The 23,320-nt window shown below is 42.3% G+C and overlaps 1 protein-coding gene across 1 annotated transcript in view; it reads right to left on the bottom strand.

Annotated features, from left to right (window-relative positions):
- The window catches only part of LOC124776853 (alanine and glycine-rich protein-like), a 153,489-nt gene that overhangs the window by 35,160 nt on the left and 95,009 nt on the right, over positions 1-23,320 (bottom strand). The window contains exons 4-5 of the mRNA XM_047252028.1: positions 22,312-22,540; positions 7,429-7,537 (exon numbers count right to left, since the gene is read on the bottom strand). Coding sequence (XP_047107984.1) covers positions 7,429-7,537; positions 22,312-22,540 — 338 coding nt within the window. The remainder of the gene's footprint in view (positions 1-7,428; positions 7,538-22,311; positions 22,541-23,320) is intronic.

Raw genomic sequence — 23,320 nt, 5'->3', positions numbered from 1 at the left:
CATTCGCGGGGACGCGCAGTTCGGTCGCGGCGCTGCGTGTTGCAGCTCATCAGCGCAAATTGAGTTGTGAAGGCCGGCGGAGTTTATTAACCAGTGTTGGTGGGCCGTGTAATTGGGCGTGCCCTGATCCGGTAATGCCTTGCTGCAATCAGCGCCCTCTCACCCGCCGCCGGGGTAGGCTTCCAGTATCCCTGCCGTGTTTCCCAGCACGCAGGCTCGCTGCATACTGTTCGTTCACGCTCTGGTTCTGCTTTCCGTTTATTTTATGAACGCGTGCTTCGTGCTATTGGCAGTTCGCTTTCGTGTTATTTCAGAAAGACAACTTACGAGCGCACCGGCGGCTGTTTAGGCCGTTATCGATGTGGACAATGCACGATCTGATTTGTTGGCTTGACACTTTACTTCTCAGAGGAGTCTGTCGTATCGTACACCGTCGCTTTAATGCCCATAGATTTATTATAGAATTAATCCTCAAATTCTTTTTAATATACAGACAAGCCTGCGAATAACATGAGGGTCAGTTAAATGAAAACGGGGTAATGGAAAAAAATTAGTAAACTAATTTATTATTTAATAACTAATCGCCATAGCTGTTAATACATTTATCTCACTGTCAGACAAGACGTCAATGCCTTCATGGAAAAATGTTTGCGGTTGCCTACGGAACCATGACTCTACCCAGGCGTGCACCTCTTCGTCCGAAGCAAATCGACAGCCGCAAGTATCTTCTTTCAGGACTCCCAGAATATGCAAATCGCCTGGGGATAGATCGGGAATGTATTGAGGATGTGTAAGGGTTTCCCAGCGAAACTTGCGCAGCCTAGTCGAGACAAGAGACACGGCAACCCTGGGACGGTCACGATGACCTTTCTCTTTGACTGCGAGGGCCCGCTGCTCATTGACTCTCTGGAAAACGTCGCCACAATTAACGCGCAGCTGTACGTGGATACTTTACAAAAACTGAAGCGCGCCATTGAGTCCAAACGTCCAGGAATGGTTACAGATGGCACCATTCTGTTGCAGGATAATGTCCGGTCACATGTTCCCAAGGTTGTTTCCATAACGCTGCCGAAGTTTCGCTCGAAAGCTCTTACTCATCCTACATACAGTCCCGATATCTAGCCATGCGCTTTCCACATTTATGGAGCCCTGAAGAAAGACATTTGTGGCCAAAGAAGTACACCCCTAGGTACAATATGGTTCTATACCCAACTGCAAATATTTTTCCATGAATGTATTGACCACCTAGCCTCACAGAGGGATAAATGTATTAACAGTTTGGAGGTTATTTGTGAAATAATAAGCAGTTTACTTACTTTTTTCCGTCTGTGCCGTTTTCATTTTACTGTCCCCTGTATAAATAACAAAAAATGACTGTATGAATCCAATATAATTAATGATGTTGACGAAAACGGATGGTTATAGTCTAAACCAAATAAATGTTTTAAATGCTGTTCACACATATATCCGTGGTGGCCTCACATTACCTGCACATTCAAAGATGATAAAAAAATAGTTAATATACAGGGTGTACATAAAGTCAGGGAACACTTTCAATTATTTATTGCACAAAAACTAACATTTGTACAGACGTCATACATATTGCATTTTGAAGAGAAACTCTGAATGGAGTTTTCTTTATTTTTATTTATTTTTTTTACAAACATTTGATGTGTGAACCATGAGTGACCCGGCAGACGTCAATCAGTTAAAATGGTTCAAATGGCTCTGAGCACTATGGGACTTAACTTCTAAGGTCATCAGTCCCCTAGAACTTAGAACTACTTAAACCTAACTAACCTAAAGACATCACACACATCCATGCCCGAGGCAGGATTCGAACCTGCGACCGTAGCGGTCGCGCGGTTCCAGACTGTACCGCCTAGAGCCACTCGGCCACGCCGGCCGGCTGTCAATACAGTAATTCAATTCTTGCCATACCTGACGTCGACTGTAGCAGTCGATTCCCGTTTTCTCTCCCGGAATTCTGCTACATCACGTGGTAGAGGCGATACATACACCAGATCTTTAATGTGTCCCCACAGAAAAAGTCACACGGAGTGACATCTGGTGATCGTGGAGGACATTTAATGAAACAGTTGTCCCCTTCTGTCGCACGGCCGATCCATCGATGCGGCAACTCCGTGTTCAGGTACGAACGAGCTTCACGATGAAAATGCGGTGGAGCCCCACCCTCCTGAAAGATGAATGGAGAGCCCGATTGCGTCTGAGGCATCAGCCTTTGCTGCAACATGTCCAAGTAGGAATATCCAGTGACACTGCTCTCGGCGAAGAAGAATGGCCCGTACAGTTTTCGACGTGACAAGGCACTGAAAACACTTGCCTTTGGGGTATCACACTCAAACTCATTGAATTCGTCTGGTTGCTTTGTACCCCAGATTAAACAATTATGTCTGTTCACTTCCCCATTAGTGTGAAAAGTAGCTTCGTTGCTAAAAATTAAACGACCAACAATGCCGTCCCCATCCTCATTCAATTGTTGCAACTGCGAACGACACTCAAAACGCTTGTCGTTGTCAGTGAGCTTCTGCACTAGCTCCAATTTGAATCGTTTCATAGACAGCTTCTGTCGCAGGACTTTCAACACTGTCATTGGAGCCATTTCGATTTCACGGGATGCACGACACACCGATTTCTTTGGACTCCTGTATCTCGTACGCGTTCCACATTCAGTTCACTCACACTGGGACGTCCGCTTGTCTTTGCCGGACACAAGCAACGCGTCGTAACGAATTTGTTGTGCCAGTGGTAAATGGCCTTCCTAGTTGGTGGATTTTTACCGTACTTGGTTCTAAACATCCGCTGAACAGCTGTGTCGAACTCCAACACACACAAAGCTCGCTCCGCACCTGTACTCGCCATGTTTGCGACTAGCGCTGACTAGCAGCAAATTACCAAACTACGCTGTGGCGGTAAACATGAAAAAAAATTTTCTGGGTTTCTCTTCAAAATGACATATGTATGATATCTGACAATGTTTGGTTATTGTACGATAAATAACTGAAAGTGTTCCCAGACTGTATGTACACCCTGTATGTGGTGCTATCAGAGCATCAAATACGTGTGGCAGTTTTCGCTTAACTGCACAGTAATTCACAAAAACAACAGCATACAGTCAAAGTCCGAACGCACAGCTTCCCATTATCAATTGCGATGTAAACTGAAGTATGTTATACAGAATAACCACTGAAAAAAACTTGCAAGTGCATCACACACGAAAATAAGTGTCAACTGCAGGAAATAATTACAATTCACAGCTGCCACTTGTTTCGTAAAACGTGAAAAATCTGTCACTGAAAAAATAATAAAATAATCTAAGTCCAGTGAAAAAAATGGTTCAAATGGCTCTGAGCACTATGGGATTTAACATCTGAGGTCATCAGTCCACTACAACTTAGAACTACTTAAACCCAACGAACCTAAGGATATCACACACATCCACGTCCGAGGCAGGATTCGAATCTGCGACCGTAGTGGTCGCGCGGTTCCAGACTGAAGCGTCTAGAACCGCTCGGCCACACCGGCCGGCTCCACTGAAAAGCTAAGGTCTGTAATTCGCTCTCACAGAATTATTCCAAGTTCACTAATATGTTAAATTATTTATCTCACTCAACTGCTCGTCCGCACAGCCTCCTCGCCAGTCAGCAGTGACCAATTGACACACGAAGAGAGCTGAAAAACAATCACGTATGCCCTACTGCTGGTCTTTAAACGTCTTCTGAGACTTTTAAAGACGTGGAACGTTTCTGCCAAATCGATGACCGTTGGTCTAATACACCGTTCAGCTCAATTGTTTTTATGTAGGCCGGCCACAGTGGCCGTGTGGTTCTAGGCGCTACAGTCTGGAGCCGAGCGACCGCTACGGTCGCAGGTTCGAATCCTGCCTCGGGCATGGATGTGTGTGATGTCCTTAGGTTAGTTAGGTTTAAGTAGTTCTAAGTTCTAGGCAACTGATGACCTCAGAAGTTAAGTCGCGTAGTGCTCAGAGCCATTTGAACCATTTTTTATGTGGTTTTCTACACTTCCCTTCGCAAATGCTAAGTTGCTTTCCACATAACATGAGCAGCACAACACATAAACACTGAATACACAAACACCCACTAAATAAAGTTTACAAGACTCGCAAATAAATGTACACGACTTTCATGTCTTAATGTAACACATGTTTTTTTGAAGAAATTTGACTATATTTGTGTATATTTTCAGTGTACAATCTATATTCTGGCTTTCAACCCGTTAGCAGTACAGTTATCTTAGACCATAAACATATTTTGCTTTGTACTGTCCAGGATGACGTATACACAGTTCAACATTCTTTGACATTACTTTCATAGCTACGTTTTAAAGGTGTGTGCTAGTCTAGTATTTACCCGCTTTTGGCTGATTTTCCCAAATATGGTGTGCTTGTACGATCATGTGCTGCTTTTCTACAAGACTTCAATTTTGTACCATTTATAACATGTTAAGCAAATGTGTTGAACTGCATATACATAATGCTGTACAGTATACAGCAAAATGATCTTAATGGTCTAGAAATGTTATATTCGATATTGGTTTCAAATAATATGTCATTCTGCATAGTCCACAGCAAAATACATTAATTTTCTACGTCATCATTCTCGATAATTGCGTGGAAGCCGAAATGTAGTGCGTACACAGGAATTGTACAAAAATACACAGTCACATGGCGGTGCATTCCTTTAAAAAATACTGTGTGACTGTGGCTCAGCATCATCAAAAACCTTTTAACACACATTTGTTGCGACAATAATGAAATCCGGCCACAGAATGAAAACAAAATAACTGCAAAATCGTGAATGGTTGGTTGCGAATCTTTAACGAAACAAATGCTGAAGGAAAGTATAAAATGTCTAACACTGCTAGAAACATTGGGTTTTAATATAAATTATCCTAATTGTAAATGAAGCTAATGTTCAGTAGAAACACTTTTTTATTTCCGCTTATGCAATGATACCACAGTTGCAAAAATTGTCAGGTATACCGATCCTGTAGGCATAACAAATAAGTCGTCTTCCTGTGTGTGATGAACGTTGTTTCACTCTCCATTTAGGAATGCGCTCTTTTTCCTATTTGCACATTTCACACCCTTTATTTACGCTTTATTTACTCTTGTCAGATGGAAACAATATGACTGGGAATGGATTTTAGTGGTTTCATAGATGGCTTTTCACTCATATACTTCGTGAAGAACAAAATAAAAATGCCAACTGGTACAAAATCAATCGAAATTAAATGTTGCTCAATGCCAAAGTGAGATACAAATGTAATAGAAACAATTGCGTACATTTTACTCAAATTCAAAATTGAGTTGAAAAAAGGGTAATTATCTGTTAAACAAATTATGAATGAAATTCAAAAAGCAAAAGACTTCGAAGTGCCGTGGCTACTATGCTGTTTTGACATGTCACGTTACAATACTGCAAGTCCATCGTAGTGATGAAACGATTCTCAGTTTAATAAAAAAAGAAAATGTAACAGAATATTTGCACGATTGCTTTTTGTTTCGATGCCCAATGGGAATGCAAACTAAGTTATTAACAGTGTTAATCATTAATAGCAGTATCAGTTTCGTTAGCTAGCTTAATATGATCCTGTATTGTGAGTTCAGCTGGTGCAACAAATGTTATATTACACTCACAGTCAGAAAAAACCACATTGAACGACTAGAGATAGGACGTTCACATTCACAGGACATGTACATTAGTATATTCTACAGAAATGATTAGCATTTCTGTCACACTGGTTCAGCATGCATCCTGCTTTAGGTACAGGGTCCACTGTAGGCTCTGGTGATTTGTTCCATGCGTGATGGCATCGACTCGTATAAGGCGCGAATGGCGTCCTGTGGTATAGCCACCCATGCTTCATTCACTTGGTTCCAACGTTCATCCGTCATGGGTGGCACTGGGTCACAGTGCTACACCCGTTGCTTCATCATATCCCATACATTTTCGATTGGCAACAAGTCTGGTGATCTTGCAGGCCATGGTAAAAGGCTGACATCCCGTGACACTAAGAAGGCCTGTGTTCGTGCAAGACGTGCTCGTGCATTGTCTTGCTGAAAAATGGCGTCTGGGGTGTTGTGCAGAAAGGGTATGGCTACAGATTGCAGGATGTCATTCACGTAGGACACTTGTCACGGTGCCCAGGACACGCGCCAACTATAATTCGTAGTTGTACCCAATAGCATCCCACACCATAAGGCCTTGAGTTGAATTTGTACGTCTTGTGCGAATGCAGTCACTGTGGTGCCACTCCCTTTATCTGCGGCGAACCAAAATGTGGCCATCATTTTCAAACAAACAGAACGTGGAATCGTTCGAAAACACTATCTGACGCCTTTCCTGTCGCCAGTGGCGTCATTCCACGCACCATTGCCGTCTAGCATGTTTCTGCAGATTCGTCAAAGGTAGTAGGAGAACTGGACGACGCGCACGTAACCCATGCCGTAATAAACGGCGACGAACTGTCATCCCTGATACTGTACGATGTGTTACACTGTTCCACTGTTGCGCCAGAGCCAAGGAGGACACAGATCTGTCGAGAAATTCCATTCGGATGAGGTGTCGATCTTCTCGGTGGTGGCCTGGATGGAGCGCCCTGACCCATCTCGTCGTGTTCTACCGCCTCCCGCGAACCATCCTGCACACACGCGTTGCACTGCCGAAATACTACGTCCCACACGAGCAGCAATTTCCCAGATGTATGCATCACATTCTCTCATGCCAATAATACGTCCTCTTTCAGACTCACTGATTTGACGGTACTGTACATATGCGAGGCATCCTTCACGTCTGCTCAAGTCACACTGATCCATTACTTTCGTTTTATAGCGACAACGAGAGTCGCAGGCACATTTTACCGGCTGGTGGTGTTGCGCCGCGATATCGATGTTGACCTGGAACGCGCGCCGACATGGTTCAAATGCTAACCATTTCTGCAGAACATAATAATGTACAAGTCGTGTGAATATGAACGTCCTATCTCTACTCCTTCAAGATATTCTGCTTTTCGCTGAACATGGGTGTACATACAGTAATGTCCTCTAGTAACATAATATAAATTGCTCAAATCCTTTCACAAATATTCCAAAAAGTTTTCTAGATCATGACTGTTATTTCATGCCAATTACTATTTTGGACAATAATTAATATTTCCATTTGAATTCTGAAAAATATATCCGTTTATTTTAGAATTTTTTTTAAAAAATCGATAAGAAATTTGTCCAAATGAAGAAAAACTTATGGTTAAATGGGAGGAAGGAGGTCGATTTGTAATTGCAGTAAAAAGCATTATGTCTCTGTGTGAAAATATAAGAATGAGAAATGCTCATTCTACTCTCTCTCTCCCCCCCCCCCCCCCCCTTTAAAGGAGCATCCGCCTGACCTGAGAGCGGGTCCAGTAGTGCACTTTTCATAATATACTTTACCCTCTTGCAAATATAATGCATAGTTCATTTTGTAATTAGAGTAGTCAACCAATTCTTCCATCGCCCCTGTAACATGAGAAAGAAAGTGCAAAAGGGAAGTAGCATGTGATAAATTTGATTTTGGCAGGAAATTGTCTTAACAGGCGTTTTCGTGATCCCAAGTATCGTAGTTACTAATTCCTATGCAACGTAAAACAATAACAAACGGGTAGAGTGAGGTTGGAATCGACAGATATTTTACACAACTTTAAAACGCGTTATCCGTGGCGCCATAACCACTGTCTACAAACTCTTTGTGAGTCTAACTGCCGGCCGGAGTGGCCAAGCGGTTCTAGGCGCTACAGTCTGGAACCGCGCGACCGCTACGGTCGCAGGTTCGAATCCTGCCTCGGGCATGGATGTGTGTGATGTCCTTAGGTTAGTTATGTTTAAGTATTTCTAAGCTCTAGGGGACTGATGACCACAGCAGTTAAGTCCCATAGTGCTCAGAGCCACTTGAGTCTAACTGCAAATAATGCACTTCAGTGCACACATTACAGATCAGATGCCAGGTTTCTACGGTATCGGTTTACATCTCGGTGTTCGTTGCATTGCACCACACTCTTGTTCTTCGCAAAGAAGACAAGTCTCTCGTGCCCGATCAGCAGACGCGTCCGAGAGGCACGAGCGGACACAGTAGCTGCCCGCCGCCGTGGCCCACGCGCGGCCCCACACCCGCGCCACTATTATTAGTGCGACAGCTGGACGCTCAGAAATCCTGATGCATCAGTAATTATATTTGGACGCCACGCTGCACTTTTCACCAAGCTAAATGCTACTGCACGCTCTGTAAATCGCCGTTAAGGTGCTACATTGGCAAAACTGGCGTACGGCCTCGCCACAGAGGAATGCGTCAGCAAATGTTAACAAACACATTGTACTCGATAACGGGTAAGTAGGATAATGATTGTGACTTACGGAGGGTGTTTGCACAACCAGGCTGTCACTTTCCAGCGGAGCGTGCGCTGTCTTCCAGAAGTGCTCGTCCCGGTAGGTATGTAGGAGAACTTCTGTGAAGCTTGGAGAGTAGCAGACAGGTGCTGGCGGAAGTAAAGCTGAGAGAACGGCTCTTGCGTTTTGCTTTGGTACCTTTGTCGGTAAGAAAGAAGTTCTGGGCTGGAGCCTGGATAGCTAAGTTTCTACATAAGGCGACGAGAAAGGGAAGAAATATCTGTGTCAAAATATCATATGAAACACTCCCGTTTCTGTGTAATAACACCCCGTGACATGTTTTCAGCAAACAAGTTCCATACTCCCTTCATGCTCACCATTTCAAAGTATCTCTTTCAAATGCTTTTCATTTATTTTGGTAGATGCTATACATCGATTCTGCAGCGAAGCCCTTACTGTTGCTAGCACTCTAAGAGCATGATGAATCCTGTCAAACGTGTGAGTAGCCTCAACTCGCAGGTCAGCCACACTTCACTCCAGTAACATACCCCAAAAATCTGATCCCTGCTCCTAAGGGAAGGACCCAGTTAACAAACTGTGTAACTATGCAAATGTTGTCCTTAAAAACTATTCACTGGGCTAAAGAAAGTAATTAGATTTTCTATTTTCTGTCGGTCCGAAGCGTAGAATATGTCGTAATATGGCATTTTCTAATGAATAATTGCAGGTAAGGTGTAAATAGTTTGATTATTGTTTCCGTTATAGAACCATTATTTAGTAAACCTGTAGATGTCGCAGTTGCTGAATCTACTAAGTTTATAAAAGTTGCATTTAAAGGTCAAAATGGTTCAAATGGCTCTGAGCACTATGGGACTCAACTGCTGAGGTCATCAGTCCCCTAGAACTTAGAACTACTTAAACCTAAGTAACCTAAGGACATCACACATATCCATGCCCGAGGCAGGTTTCGAACCTGCTATTTAAAGGTCAGTTTACATGTATACTGAGGTCTAGTTGGAACAGACGCCCTTATTGTATCGGTTAGTAAACTATCGACTGTCTGTATGTGGCAGGATTGCTAGAAGTCGCGTAAGTTCTATCTGTATAAAATTATTTCGTGAAATACTTTTGGCAACTAGAATGACGGTTTAGTCTCACTGATGCTTTATGTTTATAGTAAAATCTTTGCTCCAAGAAGATAGTTCTATTTCATTGATATTATAATTTTGCTATGATTTGCATCTATGTTTATCTTTTGGTTTCGTTCACTGGAAAATCAGAGGGGATAAAAACACACAGTAAACGGTAACAAAAGGTAATCATAGATTAAAATTATAGCAAAATTATAAAATCAATGTAACACAGCTAATAGTACTGTCTAACAAAGATGACACTGTAAACACGAAGCATCAACAAGAATAATCTGTCATTCTAGCTTTCAAAAGTATTTCATGATAAATTTCTATACAAATAGAATTTAAGTGACTTATAACAGCGTGGCAACATATAGGCAGTCCACAGTTTACTCAGTGATGCAATATTGGCGTCTATTCCAATTAGGCATAAGTATATACGTAAACTGACCTTTATATAGAACATTTATAAACGTAAATAGACACACCAACAGTAACATCTATAGGTTTACTTCAGAGTGGCGCTATAGCAGTAACAAGCGTCTGGTGAAGAAAAAAACAACACTACTTAAACTATTTGCAGCTTAGAATGAAATTTTCACTCTACAGCGGAGTGGGCGCTGATATGGAACTTCCTGGCAGATTAAAACTGTGTGCCGGGCCGAGACTCGAACTCAGGACCTTTGCCTTTCGCGGGCAAGTGCTCTACCGACTGAGCTACCCAAGCACGACTCACGCCCCGTCCTCACAGCCCTAATTCCGCCAGTACCTCGTCTCCTACCTTTGATTTGCAGCTAACTTGGAAGTGTTCATTATAAAACGACATATTATGACGTAATTTGAATCATCTGTGAGAAAAACACGTGTATGTATTGTCGGCATATGTGGAATCTATTGGGAATATTGACTACAGCCTCACAGTACATTAATCCACTAAGGAAACTGAGTTCCAGATTGGCAGAGATGTTCACAACTACGACTACAGAAGGAGGAATTGATGCGTACTGCATACCAATGAGTCTAAATTTGGCAACAAAACTCTATCGTCACTGCCACGGAAACAAAGTATCTAACATAGAGAAAGTATTTTCGTAAGTATTTCCTTACCAACTCATTTTGCACCACAGATGAATTTCTATTACAAATTAGTACTGGATTAAAATAGAGCTACCCGCAACCTGAAGCTTGGGCCCAACACTGCAGTGCTTTAATAGACATGGCACTACTGGAGATGATATGCACTTGACTTCCTCCGACCTTTTAACTGACTTTCCCGGCCAGTTCCATAGGGACCTATCGTTTAACGTGGACTCCTAGACACGGAAAAATTTAGTATTTTTCAGCTTAACACATCAATGTCTGCGGTGGAAACAGCGTCAGCGTGACTGAAAAGAAATTATAGGATTGACCAAGGATTGTACTCCAGGCTTTGAATTTGTCTTCTGGTACATACACTGTTATCCATAGAGCCTCACTATAAGAGATTTGCAAGTGGCCAAAATGTAATCTATAAAAAAAGTGTGTAATATCCCTGCCAGATCATTTTACCACGAGTATGATCTCTGAAACACGCTCCCGCTGTTGAGATGTATCCCGGCTTCTTACGCCGCAGACTGGCTCAGTAGCACTGGGTTGACTACGAAATTTATGCCACTTCCCTCATTAAATTTCAGTATTTAGCAACCTGCAAGAACGTCTCTTGACATTCCAGCACCATCCCAACGACAACCTCAAAGAGGTGTCATATTGATATAAAAGGGTTTTTTTCCATTTGCTTAGACGTGCTTTCCTCTTACTCTTGGTCCTAAGAACACATCCCAGAAGTACATTGGAGTAATTATCTGATATAGTTTACATACGAAAAATAAGAGCGCCTAGAGTTTTATATACGTTGCGCCTATGTTTTTTTTTCAGTTTTATTTCAGTCGCTATGCTGTGACAAACTCCACTAAATTACAAAGTCAAGTTTGTCTCTGACTTTTTTGCCTCCAGAAGATGGAGGTGTAAATACTGAATAGTTTCCAAACACTATTTCTCAGGCTGACTGTAGATGCAGCGTAACGAACACAGTTCGCAATTAGGAATCATGGCTTGAGTAATTAGCAGATCTCAACGTTAAAAGGCTATTTTTTGAATTATCAAATTTGTTTCTACTATATAATAAAATCTGGAAGATAATGGATCTATTCGCAGTAATTAACAATGCCGTTTATATACAGCTAAGGTGTCCAGTTGGACTTATTTTTAAAAAATCATGTAGGCGTTACTGTCCAGTCTCAACTAATGTAAAACAGAAGAAAGTAACAGAAAATATGTGGCTAACAGCAACGCATAACAATTCATTTCAAAAGCAGCTTTGTAAAAACAAATTTTCTTCTTGCATCCTTCAGGGCTAGTAAACAGCAAAAAGTCCCAAAACTTCGTTTTCGTTTCACAGGGACATATACGAGGTGCATTCAAGTTCTAAGGCCTCCGATTTTTTTTTCTAATGAACTACTCACCCGAAATCGATGAAACTGGCGTTACTTCTCGATGTAATCTCCCTGCAGAAGTACACATTTTTCACAACGCTGACGCCATGATTCCATGGCAGCGGCGAAGGCTTCTTTAGGAGTCTGTTTTGACCACTGGAAAATCACTGAGGCAATAGCAGCACGGCTGGTGAATGTGCGGCCATGGAGAGTGTCTTTCATTGTTGGAAAAAGCCAAAAGTCACTAGGAGCCAGGTCAGGTGAGTAGGGAGCATGAGGAATCACTTCAAAGTTGTTATCACGAAGAAACTGTTGCGTAACGTTAGCTCTATGTGCGGGTGCGTTGTCTTGGTGTAACAGCACACGCGTAGCCCTTGCCGTTGCCGGACGTTTTTGTTGCAGTGCAGGAAGGAATTTGTTCTTCAAAACGTAGGATGCACCTGTTACCGTAGTGCCCTTTGGAGCGCAATGGGTAAGGATTACTCCCTCGCTGTCCCAGAACATGGACACCATCATTTTTTCAGCACTGGCGGTTACCCGAAATTTTTTTGGTGGCGGTGAATCTGTGTGCTTCCATTGAGCTGACTGGCGCTTTGTTTCTGGATTGAAAAATGGCATCCACATCTCATCCATTGTCACAACCGACGAAAAGAAAGTCCCATTCATGCTGTCATTGCGTGTCAACATTGCTTGGCAACATGCCACACGGGCAGCCATGTGGTCGTCCGTCAGCATTCGTGGCACCCACCTGGATGACACTTTTCGCATTTTCAGGTCGTCATGCAGGATTGTGTGCACATAACCCACAGAAATGCCAACTCTGGAGGCGATATGTTCAACAGTCATTCGGCGATCCCCCAAAACAATTCTCTCCACTTTTTCGATCATGTCGTCAGACCGGCTTGTGCGAGCCCCAGGTTGTTTCAGTTTGTTGTCACACGATGTTCTGCCTTCATTAAACTGTCGCACCCACGAACGCACTTTCGACACATCCATAATCCCATCACCACTTGTCTCCTTCAACTGTCGATGAATTTCAATTGGTTTCACAACACGCAAAGTCAGAAAACGAATGATTGCACGCTGTTCAAGTAAGGAAAACGTCGCCATTTTAAATATTTAAAACAGTTCTCATTCTCGCCGCTGGCGGTAAAATTCCATCTGCCGTACGGTGCTGCCATCTCTGGGACGTATTGACAATGAACGCAGCTTCATTTTAAAACAATGCGCATGTTTCTATCTCTTTCCAGTCCGGAGAAAAAAAATCGGAGGCCTTAGAACTTGAATGCACCTCGTATTTCTTACTCCGTAATATCCGCGCAGCTTGTATCTTAGTTAATTCTTTGATATAAGTGTGCAAAGAGTTAAACAACGCCTGATCATCAAGTTGTGCGTTTGCAGAAAATGGAAGAACCATTCCCATATCTCAGCACATCGTTAAAATTGTTCAGTAACCTATACGCAGTTATCGAATGTGTGTCTTCAGAACGTTGATAAGGATTTGAACAGTAATTCATTTCCAGAATTTCGTACAAAAGCATTGCACTTCCGGGGACGTTCTATGAAATAGGATATGTAACGAATTAAGACAGGAAATGATCGAGACAATAGAAAATGATACAGACAATAGAAATTTAAGAACTGCCAAGGACTCATTTCAGAACTTAATTAACATGAATAAGCTATAAATGGATCCTGTCTGCAACTTACACAAAGATAACAGTTTATCGGTCCTTCGTCGACTCTGTCATTAAATACAGGGCATAACTTCGCATTGGGGACCGATGAGGAAGGAAATCAGCCATGCCCTTTCAGAGGAACCATCGCAGCTATCACTTTAAACAATTTAGGAAAATAATGGGAGACATTCTGTACGTTCGGTCGAGAATTTGTACCGCCTCTTTACCGAATACGAGACCAGTGTCAACCTCTGTGCCACCTAGCTGGGCGTTTTCTCCGAGAATCACAACAACTAACCACCACTAATATTAAATATACATGCAGAGTGTTAATCGATTGTAAGACCAGAGCGTATGACAGCATGTCGTGAGTAGGAAGAGGAACGAAACGTTGAGACAAATTCGACTGGAGGCTCAAATTGAGGGACCATTAAATCCAGATTCATGGCTCTGGCTCTGAGCACTATGGAACTTAACAGCTGTGGTCATCAGTCCCCTAGAACTTAGAACTACTTAAACCTAACTAACCTAAGAACATCACACACATCCATGCCCGAGGCAGGATTCGAACCTGCGACCGTAGCAGTCGCGCGGTTCCGGACTGCGCGCCTAGAACCCAGATTCATGGCTGCACAGTATTACAACGTACAAATAGTGGACCTATTTCTAACGTCTCGTTACCGAGCCTACTGCTACTGGATTTCATAACAGTTGATTCTCAAATCTTATTTTTAATTCGGGCTGCGATACCTGCGACTTGATGTTTCCTGTCGGTGAAACGAATAGCAAGCATTTCAATGGATTTTCCCCGCACGTCGTTGGCGGATGACGCGCAATCTGAGAACTTCCCTTAGAATATCACTTGGAGGTGGTTGGACTATACTTAATTGGAGTAGTTTACTTCCAGTAAGTTTTATAATGGGCGCTGAATGCAACTGCCCTCGTTACTGACCCGGTCAGAATATTTTCACATGACAACAGGAAAACAATAGGCGGAGAAACATACTTCGGAAAATCCTCCAGCAAGCAACTTCCTGTAAAGAACCGATGGGGATACTTATGACTGACTCATTAGCCAATCAGCGTTGACTGACATTAAGGGCGAAATGTTAAATATTTTTGGAGTTGCTCCGAATCCCCGGTGGATGGCTGTATGGCGATGGGCAAATGCCAGTAAAGAGATGAAAAGAAATCTGGGAGTAAATCGTGAATCCTCGCGAAGAGCACAGGCAAGTTCTGGCGAGGGGAGGATAAGAAAGACGCCGATGATAGTACCAAGTAACAAGAACACGCGACTACTTCAATAACTCAGATATCACGAAGACAATTGAGGCAATTTACGAGAATATTAGAAAGATGGCTGTATCAAAATCGACATAAATCAAAATAAAACAAAAAATAGCAGTAAGATGGATAAGCAACAGTCATCAAAATGTCTGAAACGTATCATGTAATTTGTAAGTGACGATAATGACGGCTTTCGTGACATTGCGTTTTCCATTTAGAACAAGAATCAGAGATTTAGCTTTGAGGCACATCTAGCGGCTCATCATTGTTATTATGTTTTCTGTTATAAATTCCCAGTATCTAATATTCATTCCTCTGCTTTTGAATTAACAGTTAAAAGTTAGTCTGGAGGAGCTCCATATTCACGACAGCAAGAGATTAATTTAGTACGGCTTATGCAGTGACCGAAAAATTAACTCCATTTACGTGGCTATGAGTAACTGATAGCTGCATTATTTATTGTGCATCGAAATAAAATCATATTGCAACTGAATGAAAAAATCTCAATTTGTTGCCTTTTATTGAACGAAATATGTTTTTCAAGCCGTTTCCGCGTTATCGTGTATGGTTCAGGCGAATTTACAATGTTTATAAGCAACCTTGCCTTCTTCAACAAATTTGATTTAAATACAAAGAAAGTGGAGGCAACTGGAAAATGACAGCAAATTAAGTAGAGTAAACATCAATAGGTGTCATAATAAGCAGGAGAAGAGGTTGAATTGCTACTGCAGAGTCAGAATCTGGTCACAATCGACGCAGAGAAAAAACGTGCAGGGTTAATGTTAATCAAGTCACTTAACACATTAACAGCCTATGTCCTTGTAGTACATGACATAATTGAAATGACGAGGAGAAAGCTCCGCCGTCAGTGCTAATGGATCGTGCAACGCTGTAGACCGACCGCAACTACTTTCTTTCTCTGGCACGGAAAGGCATTTTCAATCGAAGAGAACGCGAGATAATTTCATGACCACTGTACTGCACGAAGCATTGTCTGGGAGGAATGCTTTCTTATCCGTAGTTACAGTATTCTTGGAAAAACCTACACATAGGTCAGTGACGTACGTCTCCAGAGGCCAATAAGTGTCGCTTAAGCCAGACGGTGCCGCCTGCGGAGCCACAATCTTGTGCGCCCCCGTGGCAGGCTGCCAGCGGTGCTGGCTCTCATAGATCCGGCCTGTTTTATTGCTACTCGCCACCACTTAGCCGCCACCAAGTCAGCGCTCGCCATGCAATTACGCGCTCTTCTAACCAAACAGCACAACGCTCTCGTCTCTGTCTACCACTCTGGTCGCACTGAGAGTAGCAACAGAATCCTGTGACAGAGGCTATATTACCCAAACGATACTGTTTTCAAGGAGAAAAGTCGAAATTTTAACCCCTCGTCGGCGTCCCCATCATTAAATACAGATCAACAGCACAAATTCCAAGGATGACAGAAAAAAGTCACATCCCCACGCGCACGTCCCTCGACATTTTCGGACGCATTTACTGAGCACAGAGCGAAATTGTCCAATTCCCAAGAGAAAACTCATGTACTGTGCGAAGTCCTCATATTTCATAAAGTGCTGAATGCTTATAATTAAACTTTCGTTACTTGAGAGGACACCCCTCCCCAAAAAGATATGGTGATAGTAGGACAATGAAACTTTGTGGAAACGTTTGCAAGGACATGTGGAAGAGAAATAATGAACAAACAATTGAATGAAACACATTTTAATTTCCACATGAGTTATCACTTGTTAATTATCGTACCTTGTTTACGTTCCAGGTTGCATACGTTGCTCAGTGTGACGACTATGTGCACTCACGGCAGCTGCGCTAGACATTGTTCTACTGCTGCCCGGAACAACGGTAGATGACGGAATATTCAGCTGTTGTGACATAGCTCGTGCTCTGCTTGAAGATCGCACACAATTCTGGGCTTTATTGGCAGTCAGCCTCTCCCACGATCAATTCCCAAATCGCCAGTTAATTCGAACTTCCGAAACCTGTTCTTCGATCCCGGTGCGGGAAGAGGACCTCTCCGTATTATTTTAGTACACTGACACACGCGAAGAGCAGCAAGACTATGGCTGTTGTTTTGATAAAACACCTTTATGAGTAAAGCGCTGCTCATCTTTACCAGACCCATGCTGACTGCCTGCTACTGTAGTGCAGACTGATGCTCGTGTTTCAACCCTACGCCGCCGTACTAGTACCGGCACCTACCAGCAACCCATGGCATTAACACTAACAACAACGCAAATTCTGCAATGCACAGTCTGGACGTCATTCCTATAAAATTGGGTACCTATATGCTAAGTAGTTTCGCGTCTACACTGACTCAGGTAGCGAAAGTTTAGTTAAAATCACCCTCTATGTAACTGTATAGCTATTTCAGAACGTTATTGCAGATTACTCGCGTCCCTGGCCACATGTTTCGTAAAACAATTGCTAGCTATCAATAATTAGTGCTTTATGATGCTTTTACTACACTCATAAGCTCGCAAAGCGACACAAATCATAAAATAATGAAATGAAAACACAGACCAGAAGACTTAAGACACTTTAGAGTTATCGCGGATTTCTTTAGGGGTTATCAAAATTTCTTATGAAATCTTGAAGGTTATAGTGTGAAGACGTCATTAAATTGTTTTATTTTTACCACAATATAAAGTCGTGTACCATCTAATTCCTAGATTACCGGTAATGGGATCTGTGTTGCGTAACTTAACGGGTGCAGTTATACCGAAGACCGGTTTGGGGACTATAATTTTATAGCCAAATTTCACTGGAACCTACGTGAAATGGTTATTAATCGAGTGTGTCGAATTTTGCTGTCTTGGAAACAAATCAAAAGCCCCCTACCGATACTGTGTATCTCTGGCGACAAAAGGGTGAAATGTGTTATTTCTGTCAGTGGCACATAAGATAAATGTATTTCTCTCTGGTAGATAGACCTCTAATAAGGGGGATTGTATTGTTGTTCCGGTGAATCATTTACGTAAAATGTTGAGCATTCTCAGAAGATGCGCTCAGCGTGACGTTAAGAATTGACACATCGCCATTGGTATCTATTATTCGTATATAGATATACATGGATATTGATTTTGGATTTCTCCTTAGTAAAGAAGAGAAAAATAAATAAGAATACTAGTTTTAAAGCTAACAAGCTAACGGTTTTAATACAAAAGTGAACTTGTCCTGGTGTTTATTTTCTATGTGCCATAGTCAGTCCTTGGCAACCTAGTATAGCTGTCGAAACTCGCACGCTGTCGAGACAGGGGTGTACCAAAATTCCGGCTTGCCACAATAAGTGCCAATGTAGTTTTCTGCACATACAACACAGGTCAACAGTAAAATATTACGTGCATGTGTTAAAGTAGAAGAATGGAGTGATTGTCATTCTATATCTTTAAAAAGAACTGAACTCGCCTTCGCAGCAGGAACCGCTAACTCATCGCGCTCAACCTGGAAATAGCCGGGTATTATCGTAGCAGTCATCAGTGATTGGCTGGAAAGAGAAACCGAGGTGACGGCGTAATGTTTTTGATCCCAAACTATCAATCTGTCATCTCGCGCAATACCTCTAAACTGTTCAGTGTCTCATGAGTTGAGCGCAGTAACACCATTGACTTTGATCCTCGATATTTGACAAACACATTGACGTCATTTGAGAGGACTGGAGTGTGGTGGCATCCGGCTTCAAGCTCTCTCTCTTCTTTCGATTACATACTCGCCCATACCAGCATAAGCACAGCACTGTATTCTGCAACCCACCACCACAGTCACCTACACACACACACACACACACACACACACACATATATATATATATATATATATATATATATATATATATATATATAGGGTGAGTCACCTAACGTTACCGCTGGATATATTTCGCAAACCACATCAAATACTGACGAATCGATTCCACAGACCGAACGTGAGGATAGGGGCTAGTGTAATTGGTTAATAAAAACCACAAAAAAATGCACGGAAGTATGTTTAACACAAACCTACGTTTTTTTTAAATGGAACCCCGTTAGTTTTGTTAGCACATCTGAACATATAAACAAATACGTAATCAGTGCCGTTTGTTGCATTGTAATATGTTAATTACATCCGGAGATATTGTAACCTAAAGTTGACGCTTGAGTACCACTCCTCCGCTGTTCGATCGTGTGTATCGGAGAGCATCGAATTACGTAGGGATCCAAAGGGAATGGTGATCGACCTTAGGTACAGAAGACACTGGAGCAGCACATTACGTCCACATGCTAACACCTTTTTATTGGTTGCGTGCAACAAATGATGGCCACCACATTGAACATCTATTGGCCTGACATGTCGAGACACAGTCTATTCCACGCCGTAATTGAAAACGGAAACCACGTGTGTACGTGTACCTCACCCCTCATGGTAATGTACATGTGCGTCAGTCAAAAAGACCAATAAAAAGGTGTTAGCATGTGGACGTAATGTGCTGTTCCAGTCTCTTCTGTACCTAAGGTCGATCACCGTTCCCTTTGGATCCCTATGTAATTCGGTGCTCTCCCATACACACGATCGAACAGCGGAGGAGTGGTACTCAAGCGTCAACTTTAGGTTACAATATCTCCGGATGTAATTAACATTTTACAATGCAACAAACGGCACTGATTACGTATTTGTTTATATGTGCAGATGTGCTAACAAAACTAACGGGGTTCCATTTAAAAAAACGTAGGTTTGTGTTAAAAACATACTTCCGTGCATTTTTTTATGGTTTGTATTAACCAATTACACTAGCCCCTCTCCTCACGTTCGGTCTGTGGAATCGATTCGTCAGTATTTGATGTGGTTTACGAAATATATCCAGCGGTAATGTTAGGTGACTCACACTATATATATATATATATATATATATATATATATATATATATATATATACCGGGTGATCAAAAAGTCAGTATAAATTTGAAAACTGAATAAATCACGGAATAATGTAGATAGAGAGGTACAAATTGACACACATGCTTCGAATGACATGGGGTTTTATTAGAACCAAAAAAATACAAAAGTTCAAAAAATGTCCGACAGATGGCGCTTCATCTGATCAGAATAGCAATAATTAGCATAACAAAGTAAGACAAAGCAAAGATGATGTTCTTTACAGGAAATGCTCAATATGTCCACCATCATTCCTCAACAATAGCTGTAGTCGAGGAATAATGTTGTGAACAGCACTGTAAAGCATGTCCGGAGTTATGGTGAGACATTGGCGTCGGATGTTGTCTTTCAGCATCCCTAGATATATATATATATATATATATATATATATATATATATATATATATATATATATACCAGCGCTTCGGGCATTATGTTATTCATGTCGTGTAAGTTGTTTAGATAAAACTTTAGGCTTAAATTACGATTAGAAACTCTGCCGTGTCCCCCTAATACAATAACTGCTAAATCATATCGATGCTGTTCGCATTGTAAAAGCTTCGTTATCGAATGCTATATTACTGAGTTTTGGAACGCCGTAAATATCGTGAGTTCCAAGCGCTCTTTAGATATAGTCTGCTGATAACTCTCACTCTTCGGTCTATCCAGTGGGGAATGGAAGCTACAGATGTTTGCTGGTTTTTCTTTTGTAGGATGTAAGTCGTCGCCCGTTGTTTTTAACGATTACGTCAGTGATTCATCGATAGTTAGATGCAATTAATTTTTAATCCGCGAAAGTATTATAAGTGTGGTAGAAAGACCCCGGCTCAGTAACTGTGCTTTCTTCCTTCTGGCACTGAGAGGTAGAGAGTTATCTAATACTGACTACCATACTGATCCTTATGTGAGGGATGTGAGAGGAGGACCCTATTAATTGAGAAAGTGATAGCACACAACATTCAGACCAGTTTCAGTGCCTGATCATCGCTGACCTAGCTCGGGAGGAATACTTTATTTTTTACTTTAGCCATTTGGTGGTCACGGCCACTGTTGATTAGTCTTACACAGCCACAACAGCTAATGAGTGCGCATCGCCTTTTTGCATTTAGTGGAGTATCGGGTCATGCTAGACGTCGGTAAATAGCCAGTCCCTTCGATCATCCAGCTGGGTTTCTACAGGAGTGTATTGTAGAATTTAGACGAACAAGTCAACAATGGTTGATTGTTTGAAACAACCATTCATTGACAGTAAAGCAGAAGCCACTCAAGATCTTAAAGAACTTGTTTCTACAAAGAATCAAGCTCAACAAAAGTGTAAATTAATTACTGAAGAACTGTAGGCCCCCTGGTGTCTTCATGTTTTCCGGCACGGCGCGTTGCTGAACTGAGAATGCCTACAGAAAATCTTCTTTGTAGAGCTCGATTTGTGCTCTAAATATGAGTTATGTTTTAGCTTGAGTAGCGTTTAAGAGCGAAATGTTACCAGTGACCAGGCAAACATATTTGGGGATGTGATTCATGGTCGAACGTTCCATAGCAAGAGGTGCTCACTTTTGCTTCGAGGAATACAAACGAGAACTTCAGAGCTTGCATGGGATGAGCAGCTACGTCGCTTGCACTCCACAGATACCCGTTTTGCTGACTCCAGTTTGTCTTTCGTGCAGCAAATGACTGATGGTCGTCACAAACAAAGGAGTAAAATTGCACTTTGAAACGCTTGTGGCACATACATTACGTATAAGAAAATCCATTCTGTGCAAAATTTTAATAAAGAATGCATGAAGTGTTCCAGTACTCCTCCGTGAAGTCGCACATTCGGTATCATTGTGGAGCTACAGCGTGGTGCGCCTGAATCGAAAGAGTGAAAAAAATCTTAAAGAAGGAGAAAGGTATCACCGTACAGCTGGTGACAAATTTCCTGTGCACCGCTCATTGACGAGCTATGGGGCAAAGCATGTGCAGGAAGCGGTTTCAACTCGGTCCTCCTTTCCATTGTATATTTGTCCACAAAATACACTAAACAAACACACTTCTTCGCACTCATACGTGCGACTCCCTTATACGTCACCCTCTAGCTGGCGGAAGAACTTTACCGGCGCAGTGCAGGATTCCAACGCTCATTAGCGAATATAAGATTTCCAAATTATTGACGATTTGAATACTTTGTCCACTGTCTGTCGTATCTGTTCCGTACCTACGTATTCACGTACGACAGCAGAACGTTCCTACTCTCGAGAAGTATACGAAAGGAAAATTTAAAACTGTAGCTTACTTTCTGTTTTGTTTGTCTGCGAGCTGTCAGTGGAGTTTAGGTATTCGTAAGAATCACCGCCGGACCGGACTGCGTCTTTGGCGGCAGCACGTGACGGGGGCCCCGGAGCGCGTGCAGTCGCGTGCCGCGCACCGCGGCCCGCCACGCCCGCCCCCGCCCGCCGCCCCGCGCCGCACGTGACACATTCTTGCCGGCGCGCCGCTGGCGCCCCGCCAGCACGCTCGCTGCTCTGTGCTGGCATTGTTGTCAGGAATCCCGCGCCCGCGCCCGCGCCTCCCGCCCACTATCCTATGTTTACCGTCGTAGCCGCCACGATTCCGTGCCACACTCACGAAGACGGCTGTAGTACTAGCGTTGCTATCGAAATGAGATTCTGACAACTAAACAAAGACAAAAATGTTTCTCGTACAGCATACACAGATGTATCACAATTTCTATTCTCTGGCGTAGAGCTACGTTTAAGAAGAATATCTTCACTAATATTAAGTAACACCATATTCTGAAATTTTTGATAAATTTTCCGAACACGTGTTACATGTACGGATAATACAAATTGGCCGGGTAAAACTTGCAAATGGAAGGAAGTACGAAACACGTACATAATCTTTGCTAATGATACCTGTGTTTAGTTTATTGTGCAGATGACTATCTAAGTGGATCATTTCCTTTCGTCACCTAGTGACACTTCGGGTCTTACTAACAATTGCGAAAAAAGACAAAAGCTGGAGGCTTCCTGTTCCATTCAGGTTTCACAAAAAAAAAATTGCTCTTAAAATTGATTGACACGATATCCTCATCAGCCTCTATGATGCCGGTTTCGGGATGTTTGCGTGTGCAGTGGTTGACTGAGATACTGCGTGCTAGTGCAACGAAAACTGTGGGCAAATTCGTTTAGCTCCCGCAGTTTCATATGCTCTTCAGATGTCATCAAGGTAATTCCAAGAGATTGTAGCCTGCGAAAATGCTACGGACGCTGGGTATACATTTAACGTACTTTAAGTCGGTACTAGATAAATGCAGTAACTTTAAAATTAGTAAATTTCCTGTTTCCAAAGTACAGTCATTTCTTAGAAATATGGTCGGTTCCGGCCTCTAGTATCAGGCCGTCTTCAGATAAGCCACCATCCGGCGACGGTGATGATGCTCGGAACAGATGTGCT

The sequence above is a fragment of the Schistocerca piceifrons genome, chromosome 1 (assembly GCF_021461385.2).
Source record: "Schistocerca piceifrons isolate TAMUIC-IGC-003096 chromosome 1, iqSchPice1.1, whole genome shotgun sequence".
In the NCBI taxonomy this organism is placed as follows: domain Eukaryota; kingdom Metazoa; phylum Arthropoda; class Insecta; order Orthoptera; family Acrididae; genus Schistocerca; species Schistocerca piceifrons.
Note: the sequence above shows the minus strand (reverse complement) of the source record. Positions and strands in the feature narration are given on the sequence as shown.